We start from the raw sequence: 13,220 nt of genomic DNA, 5'->3' as shown, positions 1-13,220 counted from the left end.
TCTGAATGGAGTTGAAGGTATAGCTGCTTAGCAGAATGACAATGTTGACTAATAAGTACCTTTGGAAATCACAAGCCTAGTAACTTTGGGAACATAATATTGAGTACTGTTTACCTCTTAAATTTACCTGGTTTGTTTTTTACTTTTTAAAAAGACACAAAATGAGCAGTACTTAATGAATATGTTGCTTATCTTTATGTAAAACAACTCATTCTCATCAAAATACTAATTGATGTGAGCTTAATAAGCAAGCTCATCTTAATGATAGCATGGTACATCTGTTTATGTGGAAAATCAGAAAAATAACTCAGATATTGATTACAGTGGTGCTCCATATGAACTAGGTTTGTCGGTAAGTATACTTTCTCCAACTCTATGCAAAGCATTCTCCATCAGAACTTTGGGCGTGCAATGAGTTTTAGTTTTGTGGAGATGTGTAAACTCTGTTTATGTATTCTGTCAGTAATATATATTAATAATGATTTCCAAGGAAAGGGTCCATACTGGATAAATCACTAGGTTAAGAACTATAGTCTTCCTATCTTTTCCTTCTGAGCCATTACCAATCCAAGTTCCAGTTGTGGAGTGCCACCAACTCAGTGGCTGGCTTTTAACACCTAGGGCGTGTAGCCCCAAGGACAATAAGTACCTGACAAACCACATTGCCAGCAAGCTTAGCAGACATATGGTCTGAGCGCAGCAACCTACATTCTATTCCTTGTTTCCACGGATTCAGGCACTCACTCCCCTTGTTTGAATGAGAACAAGCTCTGTGCAAGCCTGCTCTTTTTTCCAGATGGCCTTTTGCAATAGGTCCAGTGGACATGGGAATAGGCATTTGGAGCCCAGGATATGAGGTTTATAAAAGTGTGTAGGATTGTAGCAGCGGTGGCATTGTAGAGATGGTTCAAGAGATGCATAGGGACAAAATGGGGAATGTTAGATGTTTGAAGTTTTACTCTGCATGGCTTTTCTTCCACCTGGGTTTGGATTCCTTCTTAAAACAATGGCTGTTATATAAAATTTAAATGAACACCATCTGTGAGAATCAGAGAAGCCTTCAGACTCTCAATTAGCAAGCTATTTTTGCTAATGATGACTGCCTGTGGCTCTCAGATTAATACAGGGATTGGCTGACTGGAGTTGAACGTATAGCTGTAGCCATAATCTCATCTGTAGATTCTGGATTGGCAATATTTTGTAGTCCAAGCAGAGACCCACGCGCAGGCCCCATGCATTTTTACTCTTCTCCGTTTTAGTATGTTATAAGCCTGCATGTATGGACAGTCTTCTTTGTTCCTGAAACGAAACATTATTTTAAAAGAAATCTATTTATTTAATAGTAACTAGAGACTGGGAATAGGGACTTGTGTGTGTGTTAAGAAAATGCTCTACCAGTGAATTATGTCCATGCATCTTTTCTTATGTTGATTTTAGGACAGTATTTAGGTTGTCTGACATGGCATTGAACTTACTTGCTAGTGCAAGAAATCCTTAAAGTTAGCCTCCCAAGTTGCTGGCATCATAGGCCTATTCCACAGGGTCTCTCTCTCTCTCTCTCTCTCTCTCTCTCTCTCTCTCTCTCTCTCTCCCTCTCTCTCTTGTTTTGTTTTCTTTTTTTTTAATTAGGAATTTTCTTCATTTACATTTCAAACGCTATCCCAAAAGTCCCCCTCCCCTCCCCCTTCTCCTCCCCTCCCACTCCCACTTCTTGGCCCTGGTGTTCCCCTGTACTGAGGCATATAAAGTTTGCATTACGCCCCTCTTCCTAGTAGGTTTTAATTGGTTCCAGGAGTAATCAAATGACCTTCAAAATCCAAATGTTTTCTTTTTTAATCAAAATGCTCTTTTTCTTTCATTTTCTTAGACCCCTAATGTTGTCATCTAGTACATGTATTTCGTACGTGCTTTTTATATTTTTTCATTTTCATGCATATGTGTTGCTGTTTGTACGTGTAGAGCATGCACATAGTGCTGGGCACACATAGGGAGTTCCAAGGCCCAAGGATAGAGAGGCCTGAGGTTGATGTTGGAAGCATCTTCCTTTGCCTTTCGACTTCATTCGCTGAGGTGGGGTCTCTCGGTCAAACCTAGGGCCCACCAGTAAGGATGGTTTTGCTGGCTAGATTACTGTGGGGCCCCTCTGTCTCCACATTCTCAAGCTGGAGTTATAGGCAGGCCACCACACCCACTCAGCATTTGTGTGGGCTCTGGGTATCTGTACTCAGGCCCTCAGAGTTGCATGGCAAGTGTGCAGTCAGTCACTGGAAGAGCTCCCAGCCCTGCATGTGAGTTTTTAATGAGCATCTTTAATATTTGTCAGGAGTAAGTTGTATATGCAGGTTGGTTTATTCACCGTTATCTGTCTCTTTGCCAAAGATGTTGTTTACCTCATGCATAAATGACTTTTCATCCTGCCTCTTCCTGCTGACCAGACATGAATCAATGAAACAATTGAATTCTGGGAGAATTTGGGACCTCACAATGGGGCACCTTAGCAAATGAAGTTCGTATATGGCCTTGCATTGGTTAACAGAGTCCTGAGTGGAATCTCAGGACTTTCTTGGTCAGGAGTTGGTTATACTCTGCTTTCTTAAATAGCAAATTTTGTTGAAAATTTTGTTCATACCTATTTAAGTTTGGTCTAAAAGTTTCTGTCTTTAGCCAGCTGCAGCATACCGTGATAGGCAAAGATGCTCTACCCTCTTGCTCCAATAAGTAGCAGAATGTCAGTCAGTTACAGTGGCTCTTGTCCTAACGAGGGTTCAGACAGCATACACCAGCCACCAGCCAGGATGCCTCTGAGTTCTGTTTTTCTTGTCACTTTCTATTTTTTCTTTTCTTTTTCTTTTTTTCTTTTCTTTTTTTTTTGGGGGGGGGGGACGTGTTGCGGTTTTTTGTTTGTTTGTTATTTGAGGCAGGGTTTCTCTGTGTAGCCCTGGCTGTCCTGGAACTCACTCTGTAGACCAGGCTGGCCTCGAACTCAGAAATCCACCTGCCTCTGCCTCCCAAGTGCTGGGATTAAAGGCGTGTGCCACCACGCCTGGCATTCTTGTCACTTTCTTTCTGTGGCTCTACATATAACTTGCCACGTAGTAGGTGAGTCACTGAACCCATTCTGGTTCTGGGGTGGTTTAATTTGTGAATGGTCTTGGTGGATTTAATGTCTAAAGTCTTGAACTTAACACATTGGAGCCACTTCTTTGGGCCAAGGGTGGGCTCTGGCATTATCCAGCCTGTTGTGAGAGGGTTGGCTTTGATGCATTTACCACTTTCCCTATTTCTTTGTCTGCCAGGAACCACAGGGAATGTGTTGTCCTTCAGCGAAACAAGAGCCCATCAAGTGGTTCAGCAGAAGTCAGAGCAGTTCATGATCTACAACCAAAAACAGCTCACAAGGATTTACCCCTCTGCCTACCGCATCGATTCCAGTAACTTCAACCCTCTGCCCTACTGGAATGCAGGCTGCCAGCTCGGTGTGTATGACCCAAGAGGAGTGGTGCTCTGCCTTCTCTCTCCACCTGGCCAATTGTCAGTTGTTTCTAATCCTCTCAAACGTTCAATTTTCACAGTGGCTCTGAACTACCAGTCTGAAGGGCGAATGATGCAGATCAATCGAGCAAAATTCAAGGCAAATGGCAACTGTGGCTATATTCTCAAGCCCCAGCAAATGTGCAAAGGTAAATACTGGTTTCTAATTGCATCTGTCATAAACAACAGATTATACTCCACTATGTACATGTTTAAATTTATTATTATCATCATCATTATTAATGTAGGCATGTATGTTTATATGTATGTAAGTAGAAGTCAGAGGACAAATTTATGGAGTCTTTTTTTCTCCTTCCACCATTATGAGTCCCAGGGATGGGCTTAGTTAATCAGACTCATGGCAAGAACATTATCCACTGAGTTAGAAAATAAAGTTTAGGCTTAGATTTTTCTAAACCTATTTTATTTAGGGTTCTTAAATGCTTCAACCTCCCTTCTACTGCACCGATCAGAGGTAGAAGAGAAAGAAGGTTAATAGGAAAGGGGGTGTGGACCTGTTTAGAAGTAGTTCTTCGGGATGATTCCACTATTCATTATCAGGATACCAGCAGTCCAGCACAATAGCAAACACCAAGCACAAATCAGTAGCAGTGGCTTGATCCTGCAGAAGGCGCAAGGCTCTGCCAAACTGGCAAGAGTCAGTGGAAGTGGCAAGAATCAGACAGAACAAGAAGTTCTTTGGTGCGTTTCTCTCTATGAAGTGAAGACCAGCCAAGACCAGTGAAGCATTGCATGGCTAGTGAATCCCAGCAATGCCCAACAATGCACGCACATCCTCTCATGGTTTAGAGGGTTCCATTTATACTCTTTTCAAATATCCCGTGCCCTCTCAAGCATCAGCTCCAGAAAAACATCACATGACATCTCACACACCTGTTTCGGCAAAACATCTTCTCACATGTCTGCCTCAGCAAAAGACCACATGCTTTCTCATGAGACTGCCAGAAACACATCACATGACACAACTGAGTCTCCAAAGAAACTAGAAATTTCCACTTCAATAAAGTTTCTCTTCTTCACTTAATTTCAGGTTTTCTTTCTTTATGTTCCTTGTATTTTTTTTCTAGATCCGAGATAGCTTAGCCAATTATTGGAATCTGATACAACTGTCCTCCTTGATACCACAGGCATTCAAATAAATTATTTATCTGAGTCACAACTACACCTTAGACATTTACTTTAAAGTGGCCCATCCCCTGGCTTTTGGGAAGAGAGAATAATGAAACCACACTCTGGAAGTACCTGCTGCTGCTGCTTCTGCAGAAAGTGATACTGGTGGTTACATGAGAATTTCTTTGTTCTATCAAGCCCTGGGATAACTGATATGCTTGGTCCTCTGTTTGACAAACCTAAGCTGAGTGTGGGTACTTGTATGGTTATGTATATGCCTGTGTATATTTGTATATGTGTTCCTATGCTACTGACCTCTGTTTTCCTTGGCCTAGGTACATTCAACCCTTTATCTGGTGATCCACTTCCTGCCAACCCCAAAAAACAGCTCATACTGAAAGTGATCAGTGGACAGCAACTCCCCAAACCTCCCGACTCTATGTTTGGAGACCGAGGCGAGGTAAGCTACACCCGACTGCCCATCTAGTTAAGTATGAGATTCTTTGATTGTGTTTAAGCAATCATCTCAGTGTCTTTAGTAGTATGTGTGCCTCTGTGTGTTGTGTGTATAGATGTTTAGGGGATGGGGGAGTTTATTAGTGAGCACTGACCTCCACTAATCAGACTGGAGCTGGTTTTCTGTCAGTCACACGGAGTTCTTGTCTCTACATAGTACTATAGGCTTGAGGGCGTGATCCTAGTGCACAGTTCAAGAGTGGAGCTGGCAGTACTATCGTCAGGATGTAAAGAACAAAGGCTAAGGTCATTAGTGACAAAAACATGGCCAAAAGCATACTTCTGAAACCCACATGTCCAGCAGTCTTCCTCACTGCTGCCTGCTCTTTTGCTTCATGCTTTGTAACATGTCATGCCACTCTCACCAGTTCTGTCCCCTTGTTGCAGGATGCAGTAGCCTTTGTTTCCCCCATGGTCAGCAGTGTCTCAATGTGTTTCACCTTCTCTTCACTTTCACCTTCTCTACATTCACATCTGGATCTCATGGTTAGAACCACTCAGCTTTGCATGTCCAAACCTCTGTGAATACTTCATCTGACCTGTACGCAGTGCTGTGTTGTGTAGTACTAAAGTACACATACTTCACCTTCCTGGCCTCATCACATTCTTCGTATTGGCTCTCTCCAATCTCTCTGCACTTGTTAACAGATAGCACAGTGCCCTACTTCTCAGACAGGAAAGCATCGGACAGGGTCATTGCCTCCATGTCTGCTGTCCCTCCTTCTATGGGCTCATCACTGTTTTTCTTTCCTGCTTTTACCTTCTGCCCAGTGTTCAACAGCAGGAATAGTTAGTTGGTATAGCCAGAAAGTTTATGCTTACTTCTTTATGTCTGACGAAAGGAACATACATTTCCTATGTCTGTAAAGCTTTTCATTTTGAGAAGTCTTTAGCCCTTATAAAGTTCCAAGAGTAATATAATGACTGTTTCTCCTCAATTCACTAACTCAATTAGTAAATTTTTTAGCATGTACTGTGCTGTGCTCCCATATATACATATCTTTTAAGTATGTTGGGGGTTATATGTTTTCTTTCCTTTGCAGTCATTTGTGACTATTGCACTTTGTTGATTAAGAACAAAGGCATTCTCCTATAAAACTATAGCAAAATGCAATATTGTCTAATATAACACCTATAATCCAATCTTTTCTTAGTATCCTTAAATTGTCTTATTTTTTTATTTTTCAAGTGAATCACATGCAACTTTTATTGCCATTTTTCTTTAGCCTTCTGTGATACAAAATAGTTCTCCAAAATCAAATTGATTTTATGACATTGGCATGATGTAGCCCTCCTCCTCATGGTAGACATTTAAGTTGCTTCCAGTGTTTGACCATTGTGATTGCAACTTCTCTGAGGTTTTGAGCATGGGTGACCCTCTCACTTTAGTTAGGTATGCTCCCTGAACTGAAATTGTAGGTTCTTTGAGTGAGAGTTTTGGTAGCATTAGCGAAGGGAATTTAAAGTTTTAATGCCACCCTTCACTCATATATCTAAATCACCTGTTTCTATAATTTTTTTTCGTAAGCATGTAGTAAAAATCAAGTGTTGCTGAAATATGAACATTTGGCTAGTTTACTCTCAGAGTAATTAACACGTGAGCGCAGGTAACACTGGCACTTCCTCTTTTTTTTTTTTTAATACAGATCATTGACCCTTTTGTTGAAGTTGAAATTATTGGGCTGCCAGTAGACTGTTGCAAGGACCAAACTCGTGTGGTGGATGATAACGGTAAGGTGGCAGTCAGTGTGCACCCTTTGAGGATGTGCGCTACGGCTGCAGTGTGCAGTGACAGGGACAAGTGTAGTGTTTAGCACAGCAAGACGGCTGAATTGTAACTGCCATCTGAATGTATGGTAAACACATTGATAAAAAGTCAGTCGCTTTCTAAGTTTCTGGTTCCTTTCTGAGAAAGGAAAGTAAGTACTATCACACGTAGGCACTCAGGAGGAGTCAACCATTTTGCTCTATAGAAAGCTTTAGGCTCATGAAATAATGGCAGACTGAACATCAGAGTCTTCTGGAGAACAAAGGAGGTTGTCTTTTCTGATTACTTTGTAATGAGCTCTCAGTGATGTCTACAACTAAGAGAGAAAGGTTATGCAGAAAAATATGCTAGACTGGGTAAACGTAATGCCTTCTTGCCACCTCTGAAATACTGGTCCCTCACCATATTTAAGAAATGAATATGCCAGGGCATTCTGGCCCAATCTTTAGCTATTTTTATGCTCAAATAAGCAACAACAACAACAATCAAATATGGACAAGAACAAAAGCTACTGAACTTAACAACTGATGAACTGGGATTGATACATTGTCTATTTTGATGACATTATTGTAATCAAGACTCCTGGGACTCTTTCTAAGTCTTTCTACTGAAAGGTGTGCATGACATCTTAAAGACCTCGGCTCAGAACTCACCTAGGGAAATTCTTCCTAGTGTGTTACTTATTATGTGAGGTGTGTGTTCTCATAAATAAGTCTCCTCAAAGCTTTTGCTTGTGAAGTCCATGTGTTTAATTAATTCCTCCTGGCTTTTGTTCCTGTCATTGTTTGTCTTTTTGAGCATGTAAATAGCTAAAGATTTGGCCTGAATGTGCTGCCACATTCATTTCTTAAATATGGTGAGAGGCCAGTATTTCAACAGTGGCAAAAAAATAGTGGCATTACCTTTCCCCAAGTCTAGCATATTTTTCTGGATAATCTTATAGACTTATATTTGTGTGTCATATATGTGACAGGTTTTATCTCATACATATTTTCTTCATTTAGAATAATGGATAGTCTAAAAATAATTGGAAGTCATGGTTACCAAAACATTAGAAAAATCAGTGGTTCATAGGGAGACCTTGAAGAAATGTTAGTTGTTCAAAAGTGGTGTGAACCTATGAGGAAATAACATCCTTTAAGAGAGAGAGAGAGAGAGAGAGAGAGAGAGAGAGAGAGAGAGAGAATTATCATGTATACAGAGTTCTGCTGCGTGTATGCCTGCACACCACAAGAGGGCGTCAGATCCCATTACAGATGGTTGTGAGCCACTATATGGTTACTGGGAATTGAACTCAGGACCTCTGGAAGAACAGCCAGGACTTTTAACTTCCGAACCATCTCTCCAGCCCTAGGATATAACATTCTTAAAGAAGTTCTTCTACTGTTGGATTTTCTCAGGACTTAAGGAATTATTCCTCACTTTCTTAGTTGCAGAAGTCACTGAGAGCTCATTACAAAGTCACAGAAAAGAGAGTTTCCTTTGTTCACTGGGAGACGCTCTGATGTTCAGTCTGCCATTATTTCATGACCTTGAGGCTTTTTATAGAGGAAAGTGGTTGACTCCTCCTGAGTGTGTATGTTTGGTAGAACTTACTTTCCTCTTTCAGAAAAGAACTTTTCAGAGTGGTAGACTTTTTAGTAGTTTTTGTACTTATTTTGCTGGAGAAAATTTTACTAAGAAATAAATACCTTTTGTCCTTTAGTATTTAGCCTTTGTGCATTTTCCCTTATGTTCATAGTACTTGAGGGGAGTCATTATGAAGGAAATAGATTTATAAAAAGAGCCCATGGTTTTGGAGGCTGGAGGTCTAACCAACATGGCACTGGCTTTGGTGAGGGCTGCCTTGACTGATTCTGATCATGGCCGGTGATATCCTGTTAAGACTATGTGTAAGAGAACACATGGCAACCCAGAAACCTGAGGAACTTGGAGGTAGACAGACTTACTTTGTAACAGCTCTAGTGAGAACTCAGCAGCATTCAGTAAGGAGTCATCAAAGTTTCCTTGGCATAGGACCACAATGGCAAGACAGCTTTACTCTTGGCTCTACACCATAACAGAGTCACAATGGGTGTGAAGATTGCCACTTAAAATTACTAGGGGACAAACCACAATCAAACTATAGCAGTCTTTGAAGAAAGGAATGTGCCTTCTTGTTCATTTTCAATACCTCTGGAAATAAACTTCTTGCTTCGTGAAAGCCACTTAAACTGTAGCACACAGTCTAGGTTGGGACTCTTGTTCACTCTATGATGTCAGACACACTTCTTTGAACAGCAATTCTCCAAACTATATAGTGAGTGACAAATACTTTTGGACTTTCAAAAGTATAAGCATGTGTTGCTTGTACAAATTTGAAAAATTCTAGTTTGAAACTTGATAAAGTATGAATGTTTTTCTTACTTAGACAAAGCAAGCTAGGTGTGGTGGCTCCTGTCTAATCCCAGAGCATGGGAGGTAGAGCTAGGGGGATCGTGAGTTCAAAGCAAACTTGGACTACTGAATGAAACCCTGTCCCCAAAAAAATCAAACCAAAGGAAACCCACAAGCCCTTGACATGCTGCTCTTAAAGTGTCTCTGTAGGAATTAAAGAGGACTGTATGTACACCAGAGGATAGAAAGCTATGAGGCACCTTGTGAATAGGAGGAGACCCTTTGGTAGCTGAGAGATACAATCCTATGAGGAGGCAACTTTCTGTAACATTTCTACTAAAATACTCTTAGAATACAACTATAATTTTTAAGCTTATTGAAGCATTTTAATGACTATTAAGAAGCTTCCTGATACAATGGGGCTTTGGGGATTAATAGAATTGATGTGATAATTTACAGGCAATTTTTTTACCAATTATTTTCTAACAGTGGGGTAAACTCAGAGGCTTTATTTCAGCAGGGCATCCTGGAGAGGTTCAGGCGTTTTCATGAGTTTAATAAACATTGCAGGCAATTTTCACTCTCTGCTCTACAGATATTGCTGCTAAATCATTTCCGGCTAAGCCCCTTGCTCTTTCTGATTTTTCTTTTTCCCATTTCTCTTAGGATTTAACCCTGTGTGGGAAGAAACCCTAACTTTTACAGTTCACATGCCAGAAATAGCTTTGGTTCGGTTCCTTGTGTGGGATCATGATCCTATTGGAAGAGACTTTGTCGGACAAAGGACTGTGACCTTCAGTAGCCTCGTGCCCGGTAGGTATAAGCTAGCTTTCTATCTCTAGATTGGCTGTTCTGTCTCTTTGTTTTCTACTGTGGGGGAGGAGTATCTAGGTTCTAGCATATCCTAGGTTAATCTTTTCTTTGTGGAAGATTTAATACATGACCCAGGGCAAACAGGACATTCATCAAATTCATTATATGACATGTTACATGTGATGTAATATGGTGTATAAAATGTGAAGGATGATAGTTAAGACAGTACTTAATACTCTTGCCCTTTCTTTCTGCAAAGAAAGCCAAATAGAAATTCAACTGAAGGAGCCATTTCTTTTCACTTTTTCAGGCTACCGGCATGTCTACCTGGAAGGACTCACAGAAGCATCTATTTTCGTTCACATAACAATCAATGAGATCTTTGGAAAGGTGAGAAAGATCAGATCATAGGCATATAACAACAATGTGGACCTCAAGGAAGTTACTGATTCCATAAAAGGAATGTACATTTGACCAAGTATTTTTTTCCATCAGGAGCTCAGTGAGCTCAGGCGTCCTTCCAGCCATGTCTACCTGTACTCCTGTGTCAACTCAGGGGTGTGTTCGTTCCTTCCTCCTAGGGGTGCTCTCTACGTTTACTAGAATTCAGAAGCCTGTCACACTTTCAGGCTATCATTTTGATGGCAAGAATGAAGGCCAATACAATTTGAGTTTTATTGTAATTCTAAAAAAGGTGCACTTTCTGCAGACGGAAATGTGGAACCTCAGAGGTTTATTGAAAGGCCTGTGTTAATCTAGCTATAATCCTAGCTGTGTCTAGGCAAGAAGCATTCATATGGAACAACTGGAAATTGAAAACAATGAATAAAGTATCAATAGACTTAAAAGTACCTACAGAAGAAATTGAGAGAGGAAAAGAGAAGGGCTATAGAAGGGGGGTTAAGATGTAAGGAAGAAGATAAGGGAAGTGGGGAGAGAGAGGGAGAGGAAGATAGAAAAGTGAAATCACAGGGAAGGGAGACAGAGGATCACAAACAGGTGTCTAGTTCTGCTCGCTCTTTCTCCTTTCACTATAGAGGGAGAGGGTGCTTTGCACACCAGCAGGTGGTCCTCTGGTCATGCCAAGTGTTATGGAGTTTCAGGACTAGGTGTGGCTTGGAGGGATTATAGAATGGAACAGTGCCCAGACTGCCCCATGCTGCTTGTTACGGTGTGCTCTGTGCTGCCTTCAGCTTCTCCAGAGTATTGGCCTTCTCTCTGAATTCGCTCTCCATGTGTAACTGTGAGGTACAAACAGGACCTGCCTCAGAAATAAGTTTGCTATTCTCTGAAAGCTGCCTGCCTTGGAGTAAATGAGCATAGCATTGGCTAATGTCAGTATCTCTGTGACCACCACCTGGGACTTGAGCTGGGAGTGTAGGTGTAGCCCAGTCAACCGAAGGGAACAAATGGTTTGTATTTCTGAATATGCTGAAGGTAAAGCCTTTCAAACTTGAGTTCCAATTTACACAGCTTGTCGGGCTCTTTCTGTTAACCTAAATAGAGACATATATAAATGATTTGAAGATAATGCCTGGATTCTAGAAAGTCCAGTATAACCATATAATATCTTTAACTTTCACCAGGGTGGCAGAAAACCAGGATTTCTTTAAAACTTAGCCAAGAAATAAAATACAAATATTCTATATAATTTTTGTTTCATTCCTAAATAAATGACCAATTTTGAGTCATTTATTATGTTCAACATATGTATGAGTTAGGATGCTCATACCATAAGGTGACAGCATTGAGTTGAATAAGGGATGAACAGAAAAGAAAATTATTAGAAATGGGAGGAGGGGTTTATACAGGTATGCACATTTTCTTTTATGTTTATTGGTACTGCCTATTTGAATGAGCCCAAACTGTGTTCTCTTGTGTTTTTGTTTTCTCCCCTGCAGTGGAGTCCTTTAATCCTCAACCCCAGTTATACCATATTGCACTTTCTAGGAGCTACAAAGGTAGTTTCTCAGCATGGCCCTGCACTCTCAATAGTGTGTTCTTTTAAAATGACTGTGATGGCATGCCTCCTCACATCTTCCCATCCACTGCTTACCATGAAACACACATTTGCTGCTTCAAGGCTGCTAAAGTCCTATGCGTTTGTTACCATGGAAACTTCTCCACCATCTTATCTAATCTCTGGGTAGGAACGTTCTGGAAAGGTTGGCCATGAAATTGAAAGACTGCACTCCTCCCATAATAAAGCTGATGAGATGTGTGCATGTATGGACCCACTGTGAGTTGCTTTCTTATTTTGAACATCCTTCAATCAATGGCAATAAAATTTCAGTTCATAGTCATTCTTCATGGAGCTGTCATTTCAAACACAAGTTTTTCTTATGATAGCATGTGCTTAACTTGTGGTTGGTCCTTTTGTGTCCTCAGAACAGACAGCTCCAAGGCCTGAAGGGGCTGTTCAATAAGAATCCCAGGCACGCTTCTTCAGAAAACAACTCGCATTATGTTCGGAAGCGATCAATTGGAGATAGGATTCTGCGACGTACAGCTAGTGCTCCAGCCAAAGGCAGGAAAAAGAGCAAAGTGGGCTTCCAAGAAATGGTTGAGATAAAAGATTCTGTCTCTGAGGCTGCAAGAGATCAAGATGGTGTCCTGAGGAGGACCACGCGGAGTCTGCAAGTACGCCCTGTCTCTATGCCTGTTGACAAGAGCCTTCTGGGGGCTTTGTCGCTGCCCATATCTGAAGCAGCAAAAGACACGGATGGAAAAGAAAACTGTCTGGGTAAGGTGCTTTCAGATTCTCTAAGCTGCAGTTTGGTTCCTTTTTCTATTATGACAGTGCTACCATTGTACAAGTAAAGTGTCTGAAAAAAATGTTAATTCTATGCAGGAAGATTTTAATCTTTGGGTAAGAGAGTGAAAAATAGCCTTACCATTTCCATGCATGGGGAATGAGAACACCACGTAGAATGGCCTAGAGCATGGCAATCTGAGAGGGAGAAGGAAATGACAAAATATAAATAGTGTTGGTTTTTCTTTCTCCACGTCCTGGGGAGAGGAGAGGCAGGATGTTAGAACAAGAACAAGGAGTTTAAAGAGGTATCGTACTGAGTTTGTCCCAGGG

General features: G+C 41.0%; 1 protein-coding gene across 6 annotated transcripts in view; it reads left to right on the top strand.

Moving 5' to 3' along the window:
- The window catches only part of Plch1 (phospholipase C eta 1), a 202,778-nt gene that overhangs the window by 184,331 nt on the left and 5,227 nt on the right, over nt 1-13,220 (top strand). For 3 of the 6 annotated variants that reach the window (XM_029475576.1, XM_029475579.1, XM_029475577.1), the window contains 8 exons: nt 3,297-3,476; nt 3,573-3,680; nt 4,998-5,122; nt 6,825-6,909; nt 9,989-10,135; nt 10,446-10,525; nt 12,037-12,096; nt 12,524-12,878. In XM_029475576.1, coding sequence (XP_029331436.1) covers nt 3,297-3,476; nt 3,573-3,680; nt 4,998-5,122; nt 6,825-6,909; nt 9,989-10,135; nt 10,446-10,525; nt 12,037-12,096; nt 12,524-12,878 — 1,140 coding nt within the window. The remainder of the gene's footprint in view (nt 1-3,296; nt 3,477-3,572; nt 3,681-4,997; nt 5,123-6,824; nt 6,910-9,988; nt 10,136-10,445; nt 10,526-12,036; nt 12,097-12,523; nt 12,879-13,220) is intronic. The other 3 variants (XM_021158107.2, XM_029475580.1, XM_029475578.1) reach the window with 1 other exon arrangement.

Source organism: Mus caroli, chromosome 3 (assembly GCF_900094665.2).
Source record: "Mus caroli chromosome 3, CAROLI_EIJ_v1.1, whole genome shotgun sequence".
Taxonomy (NCBI): Eukaryota; Metazoa; Chordata; class Mammalia; order Rodentia; family Muridae; genus Mus; species Mus caroli.
Note: the sequence above shows the minus strand (reverse complement) of the source record. Positions and strands in the feature narration are given on the sequence as shown.